The sequence below is a fragment of the Lepidochelys kempii genome, chromosome 21, assembly GCF_965140265.1.
Source record: "Lepidochelys kempii isolate rLepKem1 chromosome 21, rLepKem1.hap2, whole genome shotgun sequence".
Lineage (NCBI taxonomy): Eukaryota > Metazoa > Chordata > Testudines > Cheloniidae > Lepidochelys > Lepidochelys kempii.
In genome coordinates, this window is record NC_133276.1 from 6,140,551 (window position 1) to 6,166,263 (window position 25,713).

Below are 25,713 nucleotides of genomic sequence, written 5' to 3' on the forward strand. Positions count from 1 at the left end.
ACTCTTTCTTTGGAAAGCATTGATCTGAAAATTGGTTCCCGTGCACTCTAATTGTTGACTTCCACTGCCAAAAAACTAGGCTTCTCAACCTCTCCCTCCTCCGCTCCCCCCAAGGGAGCTGGGGTGGGGGGGAGAGGAGAGAGAGATTATACTTTATGAAACCACTTAGGAAGATTGAAAACATGCTCTGATTTGTTAGCCCACAGGCTCGAAGTGCTAGCATTTAGCAATTTCAGGAGGCAGAGCTTTAATGATATTTTCCGCAATCATATTTGCTAAATTGTTCCATTAACTTTCATTCGGTTTGCAATTTGGGGACCAAGCTACCATGGCTGCTGATGAGACAGGCAGCATTTTAAAATAGCACAGTAAGGAAAAAAGGAGACACAGTATTTGGCAAGTACCTTTGATAACCCAACATTCCAGGCCAGACCATCAGGTGGTATAAATCAACATTACAGCTATGCTGATTTACACCAGCTAATGATTTGGCTCTCCTTTCCCCTCCAGGTTTTAATGCCTCCCTGATCCTGGATAGAAGAGAGCAAAGGAAAAGGGCTAATTGTTGATTGCTGAGAATCAATAGAACACTTTGTGATCAGCCACTGTCCCCTCCCTGCGTAAAAGCTCATTTAACCAAAATGGTGCATAATTTATAAAAAGGTTATTCAGAACCAGAGTTCCCAACCATCTGTCCCACTGCCATCACGGAATATTCATACATATAAATTACACGGCTGAGGCAACATCAAGGGGCTCTTACGTTACAGTGACAAATGTGGACAGTCAGAGACATAATTACTTGTCGAAAGGAAGACCTGCTGGTATTTTTATTACCGGAACTTGTCATCTTTAGATTAAGGTAATTTGCAAGAGGAGTGATAAAACGTAAGCTCAAGGAAAAAAGCAAAAGAAAATAGAAACATGTACTCCCCAGTGTCTGGAGAGATGCAGCTACATGTTGCATTTCAGTGGGCAAAACTTCCTGAAGAGTGGCTGACACAATGCGTGAAAAAGGTTTTAGTATACCCACTCCCAGTTAAGTGACATTTTATAAATGGGGCTGGATGCTGAGCACCCAACTCTGTTCATGCCATTTATTTCCTTGCTTTGGATTGGAGGCATAATGCACCTCAGTTTCCTTTGATCTCACAGATAAAAAACACACAAAAAACCTGCTGTTAAGTGGCTCTCTCTCACTGTCTGACATGCACCAGATCCCTTCACAAGCTCAGCTCCAAAGAAGTTCAAGCATTGCAAAGCAACCACAAACAGCAGGGGCCTCTAAATCTAGAGAGATACAACCAACACATTAAACATTCCTCTTGCTCCTGCCTTCCGCCCCTCAGCTTGAAATCAGTTCAAGGGGCAGGCAGGTTAAGAGGAAAGAGGTCATGGTATGCAGGGGTCAGCTATGAACCAGGAATGTGATTAGTCACAGGGGCAGGTTGGGTGTCATTTGGAGATGTTTAGAGACAGAGGAAAAATGCGCCAAGGAAACAGTGTTTCTGATTCCCCTTCCCCCTCTTCCTAGGACAGTTGTAGAGACAAGGGAATCTCAATATCCTTTCCTCACTTCCTGCAGGTTTGGGCTGATCAACATGAAGCTTTTTTGGGGAAGGAGAGAGACCGAGAACATATTTTTATCCTGAAAGCCAATACTTCACAACCTGCACACAGTTTAAATGCTCATCCAGAAGATGACTTGTGCACTATAAACTTTGTGGCCTTCAATTCAGACACCTAGCAAAGAGGAGCAGGCCCTGCTATCATGTAAACTTAAGGTTCTATGAGTCAAGCCATTTCAGACTAGATATTGAGACTGCCAATCCATCCCCTCCACAAATGCTGGCAGGGGAGGTTTGCATGGAGACATGGATGCATTGCTTGAGGTGTGTGTTTGGCCAGCAGCGATGGGTACATTCAATCTTGACTGCTGGTTCGTGCCAAGTAGATGCGGGGGCAACACATTCTGTCTGCACATTCCACGAGTAAAGGTCATGTTCTGCTGTATTAGTCTGGCTTGGATTGAACCTACAGAGGTGAAAAGCAGCTCATCTACCATGCAAGCAACCTTTCTACCACCCTAATGAGGCAATGCTTCTAAGATCAGCAGTAAACAGTAAATCACAAGGTTTACCTCTATTCAGATTATTAATGTAGGGGGGCCCTGAGTGGGCACATGCTTCATTTAAACAAATAGATGAGGCACATTAGTATCTCATTAAGCATTTGCCTTTCACAATTACTCAAGCACCCATATAGTGCTGCACCAAGCAAGCTGGAAAAATAAATTCATAAAACATGAATATGTCCACTTAGCTCTGGTAATCTAGGACAGTTACGCTCAGTCAGCTGACTAATTCAATAACTACGGATGACTGTCTAATGCAGTGACAAGCGGGTCCCAGACTCACTTTCTCCCAGCGTCTTCTGAAGAAGGTCATGCTTGGCCTGGAGCTTAGTGATCAGGTTCCTGCCTTCCAGGTACTCCTTCATTTTCTGTTAGGGTGAAAGAGAAAAACAAGACCATCAATGGGGTGTTTATTTCTCAGATGACAACCTTTGGTCTGCTGGACTCTGCATACAGTTGTGAACTACAGAGTTTTACTGAACTCTAGAGTGAGAAGGATGAAATAAATCTACAGATGTATATCAGAGTCTCAGCCCCTACCCCAGCAATCTGCCATCTCATTTCTCTTGCCCCAGTCTAGATATGGGCTGACTAGCAGCTGAATGCTTGGCATTTCTGAGACATCTAGCTGGCTGTCTTACACCCTGCTCTCCAGACAGAGAGGGACCAAAATGCACTTTCATCACGTCACCGACAACTGAATGAACAATCTATTTTAACAAACTAAAAAGCTGCTACTGTGCTTATTCTCTCACTTAACCCCTCTCACCCCACTTTACTCCTCAGATACTGCATCTGCCTCTATTCTGGATACACAATAAGGAAAGGAAAAAAACCCAAAGATGACATTTGCTCTGCTCATCGAAAGCTAAAATATCACAGACTATTCTCTATTTGTTTCTCTTGAGCTAGTAAGGTTTCCCCAGCTCTTCAGAAGAGATTCATAAACTATTTCATCCCTTATTCTGGAGAACAATATATTTTTCTTCATTGCTAACATGCTGCAAGTGTACAGAGTGCTGTACAGAAGATCAGTGTCAAGTTTGCAGTTGGAACAGGTTAAGCATTTATAATCTTTTGCTCAAATATTAGTGATGAACGCAACCATCGTATAATACACTACAATGTTTCTAAACAACCAACATTTAAAAAAATGGAACCAATACAAAGTGAGGCTCAAGTGAAGCCAATGTCATAGGATGATGAATTATTCCAACTCTTGTCCTCATCTTACTTCATTTCTATCTACTGTCTTTCACTCTAGCTATGTAGTGTCAGCTTTAGATAAGCTCCTTGAAGTACACAGGGTGTCTTAATTTAAAGTGCTACGTGCTCTGTTGGTCTTGCGTGGGTCATAATAATGGGCACGCTATAAATACACTTAAAAGGGTGAGAAGAATCATGGAACAAGATACACTTATAGTATCAAGGGAAAATAAAACTATTTAGGAGCCCGGAAGCACCAAGTTGTGGGTCTGATGACTGTTAGTTTCTAGAGACAAGTCAGTCACAAAGAAGATTGGCATTTGGGTTTTAATTAGTGGCCAAATATCAGGATGCTGCTCCTGAGTCTGAACAACTGGAGTCGGAATTTCATCAAAACTAAGTCTCTTGGGAGATTCGCAGCATTTATGGCTTTGTTGCGGGCTGGTACATCAACAGTTTTGGTCCTGGATGAAAGCAGGAAGCATGGAAGTGAATGGCAAAATAAATAAAAAATTTAAGTGAATCAAACATTTCAGAATCTTCAAAAGAACCTTGTACCAAAGTTTAGTGCTGACTGGAGATTTCCTCCCAGAATCTGTCCAAATCTATTCCAAGCATAGGCTGCTGCTTGCATTCTAATCATTTCTATAATCTATTCTACAGTCTATTTCTATAATGCTGCTTGCACTCTAATCATTTCTATAATCTATTCAGATCTAGACAATTTCACTCAAGTTTGACAGACATCCAGGTTGGGGCTTTGTCTCTGCGTACCTCATATGAAACAGCCAAATGGTATTGCATTTCATGCTCCAGGGAGTTGGGATGGGGAGAGAAGTCTGATTCTGAAAGGTGCTGAGCTCCCACAACTCTGACAGAAGTCAAGGAGAGCTGAATAGGCTCAAAACAGTGCAAGATGTGGCCAACAATGGGTAAATCAAAAGTTTCAAGATCCACAAATAAACTTGCTTCCCCAGAGACCTAAGCTTCTTTCTGAAGTATGGACAAAGAGTAAGACTATGTCATTCTTGCTTTACTTATGCATTCACTATCTCCTGGCACCTTTTGACATCATTATAATGAATGCCCAATAGAATCTGGATTTTCATTGTTATTCAGGCCAAAAGCCAAAAGCAGGAGTTTTCCTTTGTCCAATCATTTTATTATATTATTAATTATGATTATTATTGTGAGGTGGGGCGAGGGGAGTTGGATCACTTTTTTACATTTCAATTTACAGCAAGGAACTAAGCTGTATATTTGAAGAAAAAAATAGAGTCAATTCAAAATTTTCCACCAGGATTACTAGTTTGCTTCCCCCTCCCCTTATCCCACATCTTAAAGAACAACTGTACGTTTTGTTCTGTGAAGAGATACCGGATTGGCAGCCCTACATACTGAACTCCTGTTTTTCCATGGACCAAGTACACAAAGGACAACGGCAAGTCAACGTTTGTTCACACTGGCCTGTCAAGATGCCGTTCCCCTCAGGGAGGGACCACCTCTAGGTGTAAGGGCCATTCAGCCTCCATGACCCCTTTGCTTCTTGGGCACTAGGCTGAGAGAGACAACAAGAGGACTAATCCATTGTGCGGGGTGGTTTGCATGTCCACTAGGAGCTGAAATGAAAGCACCTAAGAGCCACAGATTTTTAACTACCATCTTTCTGGATGAGCGCAGAACCAGTGACATGGCTGTGATATATTCTCCCCCACTACCAATCCATTAAGCCAGCCATTCCCCCACAGCTGAAGTGACAGTTCTATTCCTTCCAGTTACGCAGAACACTGGAAATGTGTACAAATTTTTTGGCATGTGGACCACAAAGAAAAATCAACAAATCAAGCAGACGTTTTAATGCCATAATTTAAAACTGAAGCGCGTAAGGAAGTTTCATCTTTGTTCTTGTGACACAGTGCTTCAGTTACTGTCTCATGGTTTATGAACCACCTTGACGGAACTGCACTATTATATTTCTTGGCTGCAACTCTTGGCATATTGACGAAGAATGTAAAAGGATGCCATTTGTGGGAAGGTACAGATAATATTCAAGAATCACTGACTCCTAATGGCAAAATTGATAAATATCCTCATTAGACACAATTCTGCTTTAACATGCAATTTTCTTCTCTTTATCCTATTTATTATTCAGCTAGGGATATTAAATACCAAGGTGGATAAGCAACACGGATGGTTATTTGCATGAAAATAGGCTCTGTGTTTTTCTGAAGTTCTATCTGGTCTTCTGCTTATTCCCTACTTAACGCCAGGCTCTTAAACATCTGATATCAGCATTCTTCATACCAGCTAATTATGATACTACCATCACATTACATCATTAAATCAGCAGTACAAGTTCATGACTTTCTAATAGACAAACACTGTTTGCATGAGTATCTCCAGTTACCAAACACACACACCACACAAAACACTGGTCAAAGGGATTGAGAAACTCCTGAAAATCAACAATATAAGAAACCCTCTAACTAATGGTTTTTAAGAAACATCTCCCTTGAGACATCAGCATAAGCTGGGAAAAAAAAGAGACTTAAAAATAATGAGAAATTGAAAACCAAAATGAAGATTCAGTCTGTCTGTAAAGTCAGTGCACCTCACCCTGACATGTGGAAGAACAAGATGCCAAAGCATTCCTTGGCTAGGCTGTGCAGTGATTAGAGAAACCTTTTGTTGCAGGACTGGTCATAGGTCAGTGGTTTATTTCCTGCTGTCAGTCAAGATCCCATTAAAACAAAACCATTTGATAATGAGGTACAAGATTCCCCTCCTGGATCCCATTTGACCATGAATCCTTGGGCCTGAGGGGCTGCACATAGACTCTCAGACTTTAAGGCCAGAAGGGACCATCACAGTCTATGTATATATACACACACCACATATATCTGAAGTATATGAAATGAGAGGAGATGGACATTTTAAGGTACAGAACAGACCCATGTGTATTTTGGTTCTCCCTCTCCTCTAACAGTGCTGCATCCACCATGGCTTTGTCCTAGTTCTCATTGCACTTGTAATAGATCCATAACCTCTGGTTAAGTTCCTGAAGTCCTCAAATGATGAGTTCAAGACTCAAGTTACAAAGAATCCACCATTTACACTAGTTTAAACCTCAAGTGACCCGTGCCCCATGCTGTGGAGAAGGCTAAAAAAAACAGTCTCTCTGCCAATGTGCCTGGGGAGAAAATTCCTTCGTGACCCCAAATAAGGCAGTCAGTAGACCTAAGCATTTCGACAAGACCCAACAGCCCGACACCAGAGAAAGAATTCTCCGTAGTAACTCAGAGCCCTCCCCACTTAGTGTCCCATCATTGGCCACTGAGGATATTTGCTACTGCTTATTAGCATTAACAAACTGCAGGATGGAAGACCGGTTCACAGTTAACACCATGCATAATTTCAATGATTATGTATTAGAATTACATGAGAAAAATCCCCTCTCCCCTTCGGGGTGCTCCATTATGCTACAGAACCTTCTCCCAAAATACCATTTTTGTATGCCCTTATTGGAATGTCATATTCACTGGAGACATGCCACAGGGCAGCTCTGGCAGAAATCCAAGAGAGAGGAGGGGAAGGAAGGTGGACCACTCACAGGTAGCAACTGTATTGGATTTGTTTTTTAAATAGCCTTGCAATCTACTCAGAGAGCACCTACCCCAGACTGTTACCTGTGACAGGCCACAAGCTGAAAGACCAGCTTTAAAAACAGCCATACTATCTAAGGCATGCAATCAAAGCAGAGCTGAAGGTGGCCTGTACTTGATGGCTATTTCTGTAAAACCCAAGGTGCCCCGTATGCGACACTGGAGGTACCATCTCATGAAGGAAACAAAGCTCATCTCCTGGCCAGCTGAGGTCATGAAACTAACTTATGAGTAAACGAGGTGGGGTTTAGCTCCAGCCTCATGGCTAAAGCAGAATTTCAACAATGCTACCTGAAAATTTCCCCTTGCAATTTCACACATCACTATTGAGGATAGAAAGTGATGAATGTCACATACTACCCTAAATTTGCATGATGCAATTCTGAACTGCCAAGTTTTATTTCAGAAGTGGCCACACTTCCGAGGAGAGAAAAGAGATTCCTGTCTATAGAGCTTATCAAACACTCAGGGTTCCAGACAAATACCATTATGCGTTTCTCTGACCTTTTTTCTGGTCTCTCAGGCTGTGAGGGGTCTCTGAGAGTTACATTAGGAACACTAAAAAGAAAAGGAGTACTTCTGGCACCTTAAGAACACTGAGCCCAATGCAAAGTTCATCCTATTGCTGCTACAAGGAAAACAATGGTTCCTACTGACTACTGGTATTTCATATCCTCTTCATACTACAATAAATCCAACCTTCCGGAGCCTGCCACCTCCCAGGAGGACACACAAAGTAAAAAGGACATCCATTTAAAATCAAAACTGCAGGTTTTTCTTGATGAATAATGAAGATCCAGCAGCATTCTGTTTCAAACTTAATACAAACACCAAAAACAAACACCACTAAAGTATTCCTGAATGCCACATTATTTAATTTCTGGCCTGGATTTAATCAAAGTACAATCAGACACAAGAGGACAAAGACAGACGGGCAGTCAATACAATTTCCATATTGCAAACATCTCAGAAAGGAGGATATGATAACTAGTGACTGCATATGCATTGCAATGGCTGTCTGCCCCACATCCACGCACCTTTAATACCCTCCTCCAACCTGAACCCGTTTAAATTCCTCCAGCAGGAAGCAGCTGTCAGATGAAATGCATAATAGAGCGAAGTGTCAACTAGAGTACATCTTCCTTTCGAGACTATATGGAAATAGTTTCTGTCCCATATCCTTGCTCCATCTCAAATCTGGGCAGAGCCGTGTTATTTTTTTTATTTTTATTTTTTTAAAAACAACATCAAAGTGGATGCAATCAGGACAATGAGCGATGTTCCCAGAATGCAATGAGTAAATCAGAGCACCTCACCACTGTGCTAATGGTCGTGATTAAAAGGGAAAGAGTGGTACATTGATAGAAGCAGCATGACATTTCCGTAAAATTAATTATCGATGAAATTATAAATACTCATGTCATGAGATTTGTCAAATTTTATTAAATTCATTTCTGTAGAGCACTTTGAAGAGAGCAAGCGTTGTAGTGTTGCTTAATATTATTTTTAAAACTATTTTAACTATAAAGCCAAAATTACTCCCCATTTTACAGATGGGAATGCCAAGTCATTCTCCTTCCTTCCTATACTTTGCAAACTAAATTTACACTCGTTTTTCTGAATGCAATCCCTCTTACATATTGGACTTACCACCACAGTATATGAATGCTGAAAAGTTCAAAAGCAAACAGCATGGTATGTAAATACTGATTTGGAACCAAGGGTTATGTTGATACTTAAAGTTGTTTCTGGTTATCTTCCAATGAGCTTCTGTGCATGTGTGTGTGTGTGTATGTTTACGTGCATGCGCACACAGACACACGCACACAGACAGACACACAGTGTATGTGTATATATCACATTTGATCTGCAATACAGAAGTATATGAAATGAGAGGAGAGAGGTGTCTTTCCTTTACACGGGTCTGTTCTGTACCTTAAAAGGTCTGTGTATTTTGGTTCTCTCTCTCTCTCTCTCCTAACAATACTGCATTTACCATGGCTTTGTCCTAGTTCTCATTAATGCTCATCAGCTCATTTCTATGTATAAGGAAACAACTCATCTTTACAGATTCAAAGTCTGGAATTCTTAAGGATATTTATAAGTCTGTGATAAAAAAACACAATAATAAAGTATCTGATTTGACTGTTTACAGGGTCCTTCATACATCAGCCTCATTCAGTTCCGAGTTATTTTATCATGGTTGCATATGACATGATAGATAGCACCTTCATTTCTCAGAGACAGCTCTACAATCCTTCTGGGACAACACTGGTCTGGCTGCATGGGAGCAGGATATTAACTCTGAGAAATGGAAAAGTCCCGTGTACAGATAAAATCATAGTAAACTAACCCTATGTGCAAGTGCATATTTGCACATACAGCATCTGCTCTCTCTAGAGGGAGTACCTGAAATTCAATTTAAGATACAATTTTTCTCGTCCCATAATCACAAGCAGGCTAGTCAATTGCTTCTTAATTGTATCAATTCACCTGCCCACTTTTTGCTAACTTCCAGTTTCATTTTAGAAGAAGAATACTTTTAAATTTAATGCATTATTTTTAAGCATTTTGAGTGCTTGTCTGAGGGATGATAGGTTTATCGGAGAGTTTACTACCAGACAAGACCTGACAAAAACCAGCCTGTCAGCCAATGCAATTTGCACAGAACTTCGCAGTTTTAATAAGCAACACCATTCTCATAAGAGGACTAGGAAAGCTTTAAATATAGCAATTGGCTCTCAAAAGGGGTCAGAGTAATGAATTTTACAAGGTTGGTTTTCATCTGCTTTTTGGAAGAATAGATTTTGACAATATTAAATGATACAGCAGCTCAACATACGTGATCACAATTCAGGGGAAAAAAACATGCTGGTCTGAAACGTAGTAAATCTAGAAGGAACTTGGAATTTTTACTCTGAGTGACCTACGTTTTCCCTCAAGACCAAATCTGTGAACATACTTGGGTAAATTCCCTTCACAATTTTAAGCTCTGTCCCTTCAGCTCCACTGTAGGCAGATATGAGAGAGAGACCAGATTTTACCCACCTGGACATATTATAATCTAAACGCTAAATTCTGTTCAGTAGACAAAGTACTTAGATTTAAAAAAAAAAAAAAAAAAGAAAGACATTAAAAACAAATTGTGAAATTTTGCTTTTAAACTAACAAACCCAGCCCTGGCTGCAACAAGAATAAACCAGGAACTTTTTGGAAGACCAACATTAAAAACAGGGATGTACTCCAATTTTCTCTTCTCATGACTCTACAGTAGATTGTTTTATTAGGAACAGTGTCAAGTCCCTGATTATGGATCTAATGCCCTGATCCTGCAACTGCAGCATGCAGGCCTTCCATGACCCTGTGGGCCTCCATTGGGTGCTCTCTGTCCACCTGCTACTGGACTGGAGCCTACAGTACATTGGTTCCCAAACTGGGGGGCATGAAGAAATTCCAAGGGGGGCACGAGGCTGCCCGGCCCTTGAGCTCCCGGCCGGGGGAGGCTCGTCCCCGACCCCTCCCCTTCCTGTCCACCCTCCCCCGCAGCCACGCCACCACACGAGCAGCACACATTGTGCCCACCCACCTCCCAGGCTTTCCAATAAGCCAGTCCTGCCGCTCTGAGAGGCCTGGTAAGGGGGCGGGGAGCGGAGGAGTTGGATAAGGGGCAGGAGGTCCCTGGGGGGGGGCAGTAAGGGGACAGGGAGCGGTTGGATGGGGCAGAGGTTCGGGGGGGACGGGACCATCAGGAGATGGGGTGGGGGTTGGATAGGCGTGGGAGTCCCAGGGGGCCTGTCAGGTGGTGGATAGGGGTCGGGGCACTCAGGAGACAAGGAGCAGGGGGGGCTGGATAGGGGGTGGTCAGAAGACAAGGAGCGGGGGTGGGGGATTGGATTATTGTAAAGGAGAGATGGGGGGCATGAGGGTTTCTCGAAAATTAAAAGGGGCATGATGCTGAAAAGTTTGGGAACCACTGCTACAGTATGATGCTGGCATTGAGTAAAGAGTACAGCTGAGCCACAGTGGCATTTTCTGTATTAGTAACAAGTAAAACAAAGTTATCCGACTTTAGCTACTGGGGGAAGGCACAAGTATAGCTAAACTCGTTACGCTTGTGATATCAAATTTAAAAATTAGAATACTGTCCCTTTAAGTTCTTTCAAACTAAGACTAACCCAGGGCTCTCTGTTCCATTTTAATTTCCTCTATGACATGTAATCCTGGTAATTAGCAGATCTCTTAGTTTCAGGAAGAGCTATCAAACATTTCTAAGAAGTGGATTCAAATGGCTTCCTCTAAAAATTAAAGTTGTCCCTGGAGATTAAACAGGAAAACTCAGGAGAACAAGAATACAGTCATGGGTGTCTATAAGGGGGCAATGAATGCAGCAGCAGCTCAAATGTTCCTGAGAGCTTCTTGTCATCGTGAACACCTTGCAAGTCAGATCCCTTACCGTGAAGTAGAACTGCTCGGTCTCCTGCTGATTGGCCCGTCTCTTGGCAATGCTTGGCTTGCTCATGAAAGTTTCAGAGACTGTGGATTTGACAGATTCCATGGAGTTGCTGTACTGGAAGCAGTCAGAGACATCAAAGTCCTCAATTGTGACTATGTCTTGGATTGTCTGCAGTGTGGCTTCCATAGTTTTCTTCACCTGCCTCAGCAAAAGGACAAAACGGTGTTAAAATAAAAATAAATAAAAAATGAGAAGCAGCAGGTGAAAAAACAGGGGATCAGTGTCCCAGAACATTTTATTAATAAACTGTTATGACTGCCTTTGAGTCCTATGGGCCGTAACCACAGTACAAGCTCTGCTAATTAACAGAGCACAGTCCACGTAAACAACCGGCTAGCAGCAAAATAAATCTGCACTGCTGTATGCTGTACAAACCATGCAGTAAGGAAAGTATTATTCCAGTGTCCTAGTGCGGGGGAAAGAGGGGAATCTACCCAAATAGCAAAGTGACGTGTTGGGAGGGAAATGGTGCAATGCTCATAATCATTTTATTCCCGACACTAAATCTACCGGGCTTCAAAACAAAAACACTGCATTAAAATAAGACCTCCCTGCAATTTGCTAAGTCTATTACTGAAGGTGTCTTCCTTGCTTGGGGCTATCAAGGGACCGCACAAACAGGATGATAAATTCCAGGGGGGTTAGAGGTGTGCACTGGATGCCTGGGGAGCCCCTCAGAATAATGCCATTCATTTAATCCTTTCAGGTCAAGAGACTGCGAAGGATACTAGACCTTGATGGGATGAACGCTTGGGGTTAGTAAGGGAGGGAAGGAGAAGGGAAGAGGTGGAGCGTCTCTCTGTGCCGATACGATTTAAAAGCTGCTTTCCCCCTCTCTCCTTTTCCAAAGAGATCCACCTTATCTTCAAAAACCCAGTGTTTGATTCACCCCGCCTTGCACTTTGCACTGTCATCTACATCTGTGCACAGTGAGCGAACAGACCTCAGGCTGTGAAGGAGTAGGTGCCAATGTGTAGCCACCCATCTTGGCAAGAGCCAAATTGCTATTTACAACAGGTACCAAAACCCACCCTTCTGCACAGGCACGACAAATTTAACCAATTCACCGCAAACACCCCGCAGTAAGGACTGAAAGAATCTCACTCTGCCTCCAGTTTTTTCATACAAACCCTTTTCCCATCTGCAGGCATTTAAGCGTCATTGTCTGAAATAACCAACAATGGAAGGAGAAAAGATATACTTCATGTAGAGAACCCGACATTAAGGTATGTGACTTATTGATCACAAGCACTGCAACCTGATGTGTGTGTTCTTCCACAGTGAAATCATCTTAGTAACATTACTTAATCCCTGTCCACCCCTCGCCATCTGTACCCAAATGGAACAGGAGATGGACCTGAATATCAGAAAGTAACACCTGACTACAGTTTCTAGTTTTTTTAAGTAACTGAAAATAGTTATTTCAAGTATCAGCATTTCTCTTTCTTAAGAGGATAGTATCAATATTACACACAAAAATCTAATAACTGCCATGTAAACAATTTATTCTCTAGTATTTTATTGTTTAGATTGCAACCTTAAAATAATACAAATTAAAAAACCCACTAATGCATAAGTACAGATGTGCAATCGTATTTGTCCGTTTTTAATCTATGCACAGATTTGAAACACATTTGTAAAGGCTTCTGTGGCCAGACAAACAAACAAGGGATTGAGACTTGAAAAACAAAAACCAATGTGTCTATATTTGTAGAAAAGAGCTAAAACATTCTCCAGTATAGACTAGCATCTCTTTTGTTTCACAGGGGAGAAATATTCCAGTACCTGCCAGCAATTAGTAAAACTAGGCTGAATACAAAGCAACATGTTGAACAGTAGCTGTAAGTGATAAATTTGTAGTATTGGTTGGTTTTATAAACCATGAGAAGAAAGAACTGTATTAAATCAGATTCTATTGTTTATATGAGAGCTAAACACTCTAGTGAAACAAAAATTAGGACTTGCCTGAGGTTTATTATTTTTAAGACAAGAGAGATCATTGATCTTTGCTTCCTGAGAGGTGGCCACGCCTAGCGATTCAGATTGGGAAAAAGGATAACACTGGATTTGTCTTAGAAATTTCTGCCCCATGCAAAGCTGCTGGGAAGGAAAGTCAGGGATACAGACTAAGACCCCGAAGCCCTCTGCTGCCCTCCTTCCACATCTTCCTACACAGGTCAGCGCAAACAGGCTTATTGAGATGGGGTATTCCCTTGTCCCTGGGCTGTGTGAAGATTCTAATACTGCAAAGGCTGCAAGCGTTTTTTTGGTCTGTTTGTTAGCTCACCTCTTCGTTTTCAATCTTGAGCGTAGATAATCTAGACTGCAGCTGCTGGCATCTCTGCACCAACTCACTCTGGACTGGCTGCTGGGCACACAGCTGTGACACCTGCAAAAAAGAAGCCCCCTTGATAGAGTCACAGTGCATTCAATACCCAAGAAAATCATAATTATTGTGTTAGGGCATTAAACAAACCAATGACAGTGATAGTTTTAGTGCTTGAGAAGTCTCTGAACTTAAGCCAAAACAAATCAAAGCTAAGCCCCATGTTTTACTGAATTACAATCCCCTGCCCCTAAAGTCAAACAAAATAGAAGGGGAAAAAAAAAGACAAGGAAGAATTGAGTAAGAGAAACAAGAGTCACTTTCAATGAGTTAATCCTGAAACATCTGACTTGCACTAGAGACCACAGGCAGAACAGAACCCAATGACTTCAATGTGATTTAATGACCTCAATGTGATTTATGTCATTTTATGGCAGGGAAACATTTGGTCTAACAAGTCAAGTACTTTGTGAAGGGAAAAAGCAAGCTTGGCTTGTCCATTTGGGCTATCTATTATTCCCCATGGCTACAGGAAGGATTACACCTGTTTGCTATGTGACAGCAAGGCAAGCACCTTTTTACATACTAAACACTGGGCTCTCAGTACTGGTGAGAATGCTCATGTTTCGCAGCACACTGTAGCTGTGCTCTGTGGTAAGAACAAACTGCCAATATCATGGCAGAAAGCTACAATCTGTTAAGGCTCAAGTTGCCAACCAAGCTACACACATGTACAAAAAGTAAATCTCATGCATACAAGAATCACCCCAACAATCCTAGGAGAGCAATACAAACCTTCCTACAGACATAACACAGACACAGTCAAGTCTTATGACTAGGGATATGTTGAGGGGGATGAAGATGTGGGACCGAGTTGGAGGGGTGGGGAGCAGTCCTTTTTGCTATCCTAAGGACACTAATCTGTGTATGAGTATGGGATAAAAAGGCCACTTTCCAACTCAGGGTTTTCACATGTTCCCTGCTGTCCATTCCATCACTTAAGAAGAAAGAGACAGCCGTAAGCTGCGTCTGAATGTCTAGGAATGAAAGAGCACACTGGCCATCAGGGAGCACCTCTCTAGCCTTTCCTCATGTTTGCTAGGATAATGTAGACATCCAGCCAACTGACCTAAGTCCCATTCAGATTTGTGACCTGGCTTCAGTCTGGCTCCTAAACATGGCTCCCAGATACGCAGACACAATGGATAAAGCTGTCAAGCAATACATTTTCATTTCCAAAAATGAAAATCCTTTGACTACCTTGTGTCACCATAAAATGTGTGAAGCACCACAAACCACTTGTGCTCCAGGACTACACAGTCAAATGCCTCATAAAACTGCATATTAAATTGCTTGTCTTTCTGTTTTAATTCAGGCAGTGGCAGGGCTCTAGGAATCAGTTTAGATAGCAAAGGTTAATTTCTCTGAATACTGGCTTCTTTCTGCAGTGTAGATTTTCTTCCAGTTAGCTCCTCTAATAAAAAGGGGCTATATATAAATGTACAGTATTACTCCACTGGAGTGTTAGCAAGCAAGAGCTCTGCAATTCAGTCTTAGGAATGGGGTGTCAGAGGGGAGAGAAAGTGATCGAGTTGATATTTCAAGTTGATCTCTCTGCCCTCTCTTGTTGCACCCTCCACAAATCTATGCAACTGGAAAGCACCAATTTACGCATCAGGGCTTGACTATGCTCGGCTGCAGCTCTAGGCGGACACAGGATGCTGGCATGGCACATGAAATGAGTGCCAACAAATGGAAGTGAAGTTTTATCGTAGGGCAAGACTGGGAGTAAGGTGGATTCAGAAAGTGCTTCAAGTGATCTTCACTGGACAGAAGTTATTTAGGATGTCCCTATTACAAAACACAAGAGACAAGAACAGACAAAGTACTGCTCCTTTTAAAAGAGTTAGTGCTTCCGACTTTTGCATAGGATGCTCTGGCACCACTCTCTCTAATACATGATAGCTGATCTGATGACTTTGGTGGGAGCTATATGCTGTGGCAGATTTAGGACTGATCTGAAAAAAACAAACCCCACAACCTAAAACAAACTCATTCACCTGGCGAGCAGAGGCTGGGTGATGTCTGGAGACAACATGCCTTGTTTGACCTATGCTGCCCGTATCTTTTAACCCATGCTACCTATCCACCAGATCAGCAAGGACTCTGACTCAGAACAGTGGTGTGTCTGTGCAAACAGCTGAGGGCAATGTGGCTGCAGAAGCAGAGCTAGGCTCTGTATGGATGATTAAATCCTTCAGATGTTTCTTCTGTCTTCTAATTTGAGTGTCCTTGTCTCAGCAGTCTCCTTGACATGCTTGGTAAATTTTACCAAGTCTGGATACGCAGAAAATGCATGAATGGAAAGGGAACAATGGTGCTGCTCCATCTTTAGGACCACAGCTATTTGGGTGTTTTCATCTTCAGTTGGTTTCTTACTCAAAATGAGTCAATTGCAGTCTACAGACATCTATGCCACAGCTTATATTTTCCTACTGCGTCCCTTTTCCAAGGCCTCCCCCTCAACTCCCAGGTGGGAATCAAACAGGTGGCCTTTTTGAAAAGGCTGCCGTAAGTGCAGTCTATGGATAGCTGAAGAAGCTGCTTATGGAAGTCGCATTGTCCCCATCTCATCCTGTGTAGCAGTTTTCCCTCCCATCTACATATATGACTCCACAGAGATGTTGCAGTCCTTGTCACTTACCTACCTAGCCAACACTGTCCTGTAAAAATACAGTCTCAAGGCCATTCTTCCACACTTGAACTCCAGCCCAGTGACCCACCCACAGTACACATTCCTGAGCTCCAAACAGCAGGGAAGTTGTGGTTGACTATAGCTCTAATCCTTTCAATGTAACTCAGCAGGATAGAGATTTCTGTGCATGTTTACAGAGCTGGAGCAGAGGCAGATTAACTGACCATGTCACCCATGTGGGGCTGAAACTCAAACTTCATGGGTGGGCAGAAGACGTTGTTGTACATCTCCATGAGGCGCTGCTTGTCACAGTTGGCATCCAAGTTCTCCACTGCATTCTCAATGGCATCCAGGCCCTCGTGCTTTGACTGTTCCAAGTTCAGCTCTGCAGACAGGAATGTCCTGAGAGCTCTGTTGAGGCTGGCATGGTATCCCAGGTCACAGCACTGCTGGAAAACAGACACCATGCCATGTGAATAAAAAGGCTAAAACTAAATGGTCCCTGGGTAGGGACAAGCATAGCAGATAGCAAATCATGGGTACTAAGTGGTACTCTTATGATGGACACTTATCTCACACCCAAAGCAGAGGTCTTGACCACTAATACACAATGGATCATGAGATCTCTGAGAAAGAGGAGGGCTGTTAAACACAAGATAGTCAATAAATTCCAACTCGGGTATTACAAACTGCCTCCCTAACATCCCCCTACAGTTTCAACTCGATACATTAGCCCTCATCGACTCTCCTAAATTGTGATGGAGTGTCGCTGTGTGCTGTTAAGAAATGGAGGATTTCAATAGTGGATTCATATATATCCCTTACTTAGCTCACAGAGCCAAGTGGCTGCTACTGGAAGCAGTCTGAAATCCTTGGACAAAAGGCACTCTATGCAAGTATTCTAACCCTACTGAGCACTATTTTTCACATTGATCTTGGAGGAGCGATAGGCTGGTGTCAGCTGAGCATCCAGACAACTGATCAGGACACACATTACAACTGCTACTTTCAGGGGCTCATCTTAATATGCTTTCCACAGAGGTATTCCTAACAGTACCAGGAAGCCCAGTTTTCACAGATAGAGTATATCCAAATTTTGCATTTAGCTGCTCAAATCAATACCTGGGCAAATAAGAGGGTAACACCACATCTAAGTGCCACCTGGCTCAGAGGACCAATTCGTCGCATTTCTGGCCATCATAAGCTTACCCTGGGTAACTATGAGACAAAGGCCAAATGACTTGTGCTGTGCTAGAAGGGGAACAGTGCCCCTCAAAATGCATGGCTGGGATGGTTTCATTGCTACGGTGAGACAAAGTGAACAAAAACTTCAGATTAAAAAAGTCACAGTCAAGCATTTACTGGATATTACTAACATTAGCATGACATCACTGAAAGCCAATCAGGCAGCCTCATCTGCACCCAGCTTCCACAGCCAACTCCTAATATTTCAAAAGGAAGAGACTCTCTTTCCATTACTTGATCAGAAAGCCTGAATTTTACAGATATCTAATAAATAGAGCTAGAGAAATGTCCATCTTCCAGGAACCGCAAGCGAGATTAAATATGCGAGGATAATATCCAAAAAGCAAGAGCCCATCTGCTTGATTGCTATGCTGCTCTGTAAGCAAAAAATCACAGCGTCTCCTCCTCCTCCATCATTTGGGTCTCATCATTGTCCTATTGTAAGTAAATGCCTTCAAAAAGAGAAAAAGACACCCAGACCCTGCCCCCCCTGCTTTTTACAAGACTTCTGCAACAGAACGCTACTACATGCCCGGGTATTGTGCCAATGGACTGTAGCAGGTGTGGAGCTCTTGTAAAGGAACAGCAGTCGCTGGCTTAACTGGAGACAGAGAATTAAAGGACATTAAATTCAATCAGGAAGAACAAAAACCCCAAGAACGAAAACAAAAGCTGGTGGATGGAGAATTTGCACGTGCAGGGGAACACTCTCTGGTAAAGAGCCATTCAAGCTATTGCTGCTCTTCAGGCACATTAAAATTCCATGTCCCGTGCAGCAAAATTTGAGAGATGTCAGATTCAGTTGGACCAACAGTCCCATGAGGAGGATCTGCTCAGACTGTTTACAGAGACTGATGCTCATTTTGCTTAAAATGTGGGTCAATCTACCGCAGAACCTAGACACGCTGACAAGTTCATCTCCAGTGTTGGTGACCGTTTTTCAAATTACACCGAGGTACATATGCATTTAAGAGGAGGGCTGAGCTTATGTCAAAAGGATTCATTCATGAGATTGGAAAGTGAAATAAGGTTTAATATTTCATAGCCCACCTCCAGGAGAAACCAGGAAGATTAGATTAAGACAGCAACTTCTTTCAGCTTTTCTTTACAGAAGCTAGTGGCAAAGAACATTTTCAGCCCTCTCTGTCACTAACATTTTAAAGCGTCCAGCATATCATATTTATAAGTGTGTCAGTCTCACTGGCCTTTTCTGGGTTATATAAATGTTTGATGGAAGCATTCTCCAAGGAAATCAATTTTTTATAAGAATTTAATGATAGCTCATCCAAATTCATTTCTCAGCACAACAGCTGATTAACCCTTTGCCAGCAAGTAGCCTTTAAACAAACCCAGAATACAAAGTCGAGGAAAATAACTCTACTTTAAAACTCAAATTTGTTTCTTTTTTGGGGGAGGGGAGGAAAATGGAGGGAGCTTGTGTTATTTTGGGGTGGGATGCAAGGGAAAAGGAAAGGGAAAGCTCAAGCTCTTGTTGAGACAGCAGAAATCTGGTTATTCCCAGGATTCCAAAGCCACCCTAAAAGCAGGCTGTCAGACACATTCTCTCACATAACCCAACTCCATTCCTTTTTCAGCCTTAGTGCTTCACAGGCTTTTTTGAGAGAAAATACAGATTGCTGAAGGGTCTCAAAGGCAGCTCAAACCAGACTTCTCTCAAGATCAACTTCTCCATTAGTGTAATAATTTCATTAACATAAGGATCTGCCTCAGTCACCAGTGTCGGGAAACAGAATCACTGACCAATGTCTGAGACAACACACTCTTCTTAACTCACCACTATTTCCATTGAGGATATTGTAGGTGTTTCAGGGTTGGTTTTCAAATCCTGTGTGTATTTAAATCAGACCCTCAATTACACCTCAACAGGGCTTAAACCTACCAATGGCAAAGTGTCTTATTAACAGTTGCAGTTTACAAAAAGTCATTGTTAGACTGGGAGTACTTAGCTCTATTTCCAGCTTTGTCACGGATTCACTGCATGAACCATCAAGTCCCTTCACCTGTGTGACTGTTTCCCTCTCTGAAAAAATGGAGCTGATAGTGCTTACCCAGTCCTTGTAATGCATTTGGGGGGGATCTCCAGATAAATGCTCTGCACGCACTTAAGTATGCACTTTCCAAAGTTAATCAAGCGGCTAAAGGGTTAACTATGTCACTGTGCATGAACATGGCCTGAGCTGTAGCCATGTGACCTACTATGTTTATCAAGGAATGGTAAAAAAATTAAGCACTGCTGAAACTTTTGTTCCTCCTGGCATCTGCGTATAGTCTGGAGACAGCTGTGCCAGCAGAGCAGCCAGAGCACTTTTATGAGACAAATCCTGCCGGCTAAACTCCTAGAAACTCCTTGGGATCTCCTTGGTGGTTAAAGAAGAGTTAAGGATTTATCAAGGAAATGTAAGTGGGTTCTGTGTGATTTTTCAAGACACATACCTCATTGGAAGCATATTAAGAACTGGCAGTTTGTTGGCCGAGTGCTTTACAGGAATTTGTTATGAACTAGAACTGGAAGTTTCAAAAGCAATTTAAGAGAATTAGGTCTTCAAATCCCATTGGACTTCAATGGGAACTAGGTGTCCAACTCCCTTAACCTCCTTTAGAACATCTAGGCTGTAGAAGAAACACCCAGCAAGTAGTAATTTTCTATAAAGCCAAGAAGCTGTAATAAAAATCCAAGTCTTTTTTTTTTTTTTTTTTAATGTGTCAGGTACAATCCTCTAAAAAGACGGGTTATAGCGGAAATGCTGGATGTCCCACAGATACAACAGCATTGCCACGATGCATCACACAGCAGGACAGCCCTCCTTTTAATAGTTACAGTTGCACCTCCAAATAAAGCATTTTAAAAGGTCTTTGTATAGAGAGTCTTGATCTGCAGAGGAAAGAGCAGTAAGAATCTCAAATACTTGAACCTTGCAACAGTGAGCATGGCTCATCTGACTTTACAACTGGCTGAATAATGACCAGTGGAGAGTGATCAGAGATGAGAAATTAATTCTCTTGTTTAAACCCCCACCTCATCCCCTGCACCCACTCACTTAGCTTCCTCCGAACAACTTCCCCCAGGGCTCAGCACAGATGATTTTAACCTCAATTACAGGGAAATATTATGGTTGCCATCGAGAAATGGAACCAAGTGGGATCCAACAGCAATCAATGACTTGATGAGCAGAACTAATTCAATGCAGTTCATGCCTGGGGGTGGGGGTGGGGGGAGCACTCACATGCTAGAGGAAAACGTCACTCAACACGAGCTCTGAAAGATTGGGACCAGGTCTACACTACATAACTACATCACTCAGGAGTGTGAAAAATCCACACCCCTGAGCAAAGTAGTTAGATCAACCTAACCTTCCCCCGTATAGACAGCACTGACAGCTACCGCCTCACCACAAGGAAGATTAATTACACCGACGGGAGCAGCTCTCCCGTTGGTGTAAGAGCATCTTTGCTGCAGCTGCACCACTGTTGTACCATACGGGAAGACAAGCCCTGGATCATCTCAGACTCCCAAAGTGGCTTTTGTGAGTTTCCAGCAAGCGTGAATGTTAAGGTAGAGATGATAAAAGTAGCTGTTATTTATTCAGTTTATACCTTTAATAAAACTAATTTAGCGCTAAGAGAAACACGCTAAATTGCCACTCCTGGAGACTGAGGTCTCCTATTGAGCGGCAGAACGTGTACCGCATAGGCAGTTGCAGGGTATCTACCCATACATGCTGCTTTACGATCATCTGCCCCAACCCTAAGCTTGACAGGACTCTTCTAGGGAACAGGAGAGTTCTCTTTCCATAGACAATTTCATTCTTCACCCCTTTGCTGAGACTACCATTGAGCTAGGGGTGGGAATTAGCAGGACTATTGGTGATATATACACCTTGCCACTGGGAACTGGTCTAACACAAATCTGTAGACCTGGGTGGATTTGAATCAGCGGGAGGTCCTGGATACAGGAGAATGGCTCTCTACATATCTCAGTGAACGTTCTATAAAGCGACACCATAAATTTGAAAGTTAGACAATTTCAAAAAAATGAGTTAAAAGCAGTTTTGGGAGCTACGTCTGCCTTTGAGTCCTTCTGCCAATTGTTTTATGGTTTTACAAACACATTTTCCTTTTTTAGAAAAACCTGTCTCTTTCAATTATAATCTTGGGGATTTGCTTAAAACAGTATGTATAAAATCTGAAACAGATGAAGCATTCCCTCTCTTTATAAAGATTCCTATACTCTGTGTCTACTGTACAAACTTCCCTTCTTTTTAACACTCCCTTTGACAAGCAACTGTTGAAGAAAAGCCTCCCTAACCGCTTCACTACTGACTATTGTACCTGGTACATTTCCCCAGCGTACAGCGATCAGAGCCTGCTCTGCACTTCAGGCAGACAACATTGCAGGCCATCATTGCAGAGGGGCTACAAAGGATGCTAGCACAAAAGGGGTTAAAGAAGGAGATGCATACAGTGGGGTTAATGAGAACGACATTCAATATAGGCACCCAAGTCGCAGCACACTTACATCAATGAGATCGGACAGGTCATGGATGTAATACTTGAACACAGACGCATTGGTGGCTTCCAGAGCCAGCAGATACTCATTTCTCGCCTTAATGGCCTTCAGTTTATTTTCAGTATATTTTGCTTGACGCTGAAAAGAAATGGAAGAGTTGATTTAAAAAAAGAAAAGGTAAGAAAAACGTTCTTGGTGGCAGAACAAACTGTGCCCTCAGAACAATTACACCTCTCATCTCAATGCTCACTTCTCTTTGTTTGGGAACTAATTTCATCTAACAAGATTCCAAGGCTTAATTTAGATCAACACAGAGTGTTAATCAGACAACCCTGAATTTAGGGTTTTACCTGCAAACAACCCACAAACGAAGAGGGAGTGGAGGGGGTGAAGTCTTAGATGGTTTTACAAGGTTGTAAGGTGACGTAAAAAACAAGATGTCATTTCAGTCCACCTCCAGACCTGCAAGTCCTCTGGGCTACTTAATTTGATTGCTAGTGTATGTGGATCTGCTTAAGGAAAGAGCGAAGGATTAACATCACCCGCGTTTGCTTGTGTGCCTCCAGATACCATGGGCCAGACCCTCAGCTGCTGCAACATCCGCGGCTAATGATCTGGCCCCACATCTTACTACCCCATTGACATTGAAGAGAAAGCAATAATCTGCCCAATAGCAATTTTAAGGAAGATATTCCTTACCTTCTAGCCTCACCTCTCTCCAAGTGAAGAGGCTTGGGCTCTGCAGCATCTATGCATAATGAAGATAATTACAAAATATGGCTGCTGTGCTATCCAGCCAAGTTAATGACAATGCTAACCTTTGCATTTCCTAACACTGCATCCTTAACCCTGCATTGTAACGTAGTGTTTTGAATTTAAGTATCACTAACAGGAAACTTCTCAGCAGTCACTCTGGTCAATAACTACAAAGCTCTCCTCCTGACACCATTTATTTCCTCAGTGCCACTGCTCATTTACCTTCTCCTTCATTTTCTCAATTTTCTTGACTGAGCTCCGTCGGACATGTTTCTCTTCAAACCTAACATTGGAAGTTGAGTCAGGGGAGCGTGGAGTCTGTTTGTCCTCTTGCTTCACCGACTTCCCAATCTGTTTCTCTTCCTGTTTTTCTGCCTCTTTCAGCTTGCTCTGAGCGCTGATGCTGTCAGCATTGTACATGTGGTAAGTCTTCATCACCTGCAAGAGACATCATTGAGCAGTCACATAGCAGCATGGCTTTGTATGCTCGGAGAAGGATGAGCTGCTTGTGCCCAAAAAGACTAACACACTAGATGCTCACAGATTTTACATACGCCTTCTCAACATGGAATTTTACCTCCGTTTCAGCCTCCAATATACCTGCACTAATGAAACTGGAAAAAGAGCTGCACCAGTGCAAACCTTTGCCTATAGCTATCTACACCAGGTTTCTGCACACCAGTGGCTGGCCACTGACTGCTGAAACTGGGACAAATCCCCAGTATAGACTAGGCCCTAGGTGCTTAGAGAGTTTATTCACTGGGGGTGGGTGGGGAAATCAAACAGTGCTTTTATCTTTAAAACAAATGGATGTCATCCTACAGATCACAAACATTACTTCAAGATGGCCAAAGTACCCTTCAAAATAAAAGGCAAAAAGTAGAAGGTAAAAGTTCCTTACTGAAACTGGTTTCAAAACAGCTACCCATTATCGCTAAAAGAAATACGCTTCATTGTCCGACAATCATGGCTCTATAGATCACAATATTTTATTTCATGCAAGCCACCACATTATATCTCAGAAAGGGTATTTTGTCAGTGAGCAGTTGATGGGTAATAGTTTCTGGCAGAAAGAAAACGCAAACTGGGCAAGTTGTAATGACAAAAACATCCTACCACAGAACAGGGACAAAGTATGTGTATGTATGAAACTGGGGTTCTCAAGAGTATTTCTGCAGTCAAACTGGGTTATTATTCAGCTCTGATTTGGATTGCTTTTTCCATAATGTCTCACTAAGATCCTTTTAGTGGAAGCCAATGGACTAACCTGGGGTGGGACGACCACACAACCTATTTCCCTAAATTAGTTGCACAATAAGTTCTGGTCATCTGCTTGGTTCTCAAAAGTTTTGAGCTATAGCCTCAAAACTAAATGAAATCGGTCACTGGGGATTCACAAATCTCATGCAGCCCTGTGTAAATCAGTGGCTTGCTCCCACTGGCCGTTGCCTGTCACTTCTCTGGATCAGCTGGAGATCCATATTTAATCACAACTTGAGGGTTTTGTTTTTTTTTTAAATACCAAAAAACTAATTAGGACCAGCTGATTCCCTTAACATAACTGAGGAGGGCTGTACCACATTGGATAATCATCATATACATGTATTTTCCTTGAAGTGTTCACTCCCATAGTGTTTGAGGCCCACAATCAGTACCTTTGTACTCTCTGCTGAGTGACAAACAGCACAACACTGCTTGCTGAGGTCCTTTTTGAGGGATCCAGTAGGAAAGGATGGTGCGAGAACGCAATGGGCTCTAGGGAGAGATGCACTGTCAGGTTCAGAGGGGAAAGTGCTTTAAGTGAACAGCTGCATTTTAAGGAGAGTAGTGTAAAGAGAAACATTTGTATAAAATATTACTGATAAAAAGGTCATTCTAAACTCTAGCTACTCAAACTCAAATTCCAGGTTTTATACATTATTCCAAGTACATCTGAAGATGCAGAGGAGAGACACACAAGCCTCTGATTTGATGCTTTGCCAGTGCCACACTGGCATGTTATCATTTGGATAGTGGGATATGAATAGGCATCTTTGTAATGTAATTAGAGGCGCCTTTATTCATATTTCATACAGAAGCTCAATTGGCCTGGAGGCTTCTAGTCTTGGAAAATAATTTGTACTGATGTTCTTTAGCAATGACAAAAAGGAAGAACATGGTGCTACAGGCTTTTAGAGCACCTTAGTCTTTGTGGTCCTCTTGTAGTTAAAATTAGGATTATGCATCAATGGGACCTTCATCCCTCAAAAGGTTTCCAAGTGAGATACAAGGTCTGTGCACGTGAAGTCCTGATGGGCAAACCTCAGTCAGTTCAGATACATATCTGAAACCTCTTAGATCCACAACCTTAGCTTTTGCAAGTCTCCTAAGGAGAGTGTCTTTTGAGAGAGTTGGAACCTAGAAGTGCACAATGAATATGGAAACTAAGAAGATGGGGAGGAGACCACAACATATTTTAGTTTCAGAGAACACCGAGATCTAGTTTTGTGTAAACCAGGAGAAGAGAAGAAAAAGGACATGACATCTGAACGGATTTATCCATCCTCAATTAGGGTGAAAATAGGTACTGATAGCAATAGGCTGATAAGTGGCCAGTAAAGGTTATCCGAGTACAGGGCCCAATATTGCAGTCCTGACTTCAGCCCAAT

The 25,713-nt window shown here is 42.3% G+C and overlaps 1 protein-coding gene across 11 annotated transcripts in view; it reads right to left on the minus strand.

Annotated features, from left to right (window-relative positions):
* The window catches only part of SRGAP2 (SLIT-ROBO Rho GTPase activating protein 2), a 210,410-nt gene that overhangs the window by 42,256 nt on the left and 142,441 nt on the right, over positions 1 to 25,713 (minus strand). For 10 of the 11 annotated variants that reach the window (XM_073319746.1, XM_073319742.1, XM_073319743.1 and 7 more), the window contains 6 exons: positions 23,288 to 23,503; positions 22,319 to 22,447; positions 16,761 to 16,985; positions 13,803 to 13,904; positions 11,456 to 11,653; positions 2,418 to 2,502 (listed from right to left, as the gene is read on the minus strand). In XM_073319746.1, the coding sequence (XP_073175847.1) occupies positions 2,418 to 2,502; positions 11,456 to 11,653; positions 13,803 to 13,904; positions 16,761 to 16,985; positions 22,319 to 22,447; positions 23,288 to 23,503 (955 nt within the window). The remainder of the gene's footprint in view (positions 1 to 2,417; positions 2,503 to 11,455; positions 11,654 to 13,802; positions 13,905 to 16,760; positions 16,986 to 22,318; positions 22,448 to 23,287; positions 23,504 to 25,713) is intronic. The other variant, XM_073319744.1, reaches the window with a different exon arrangement.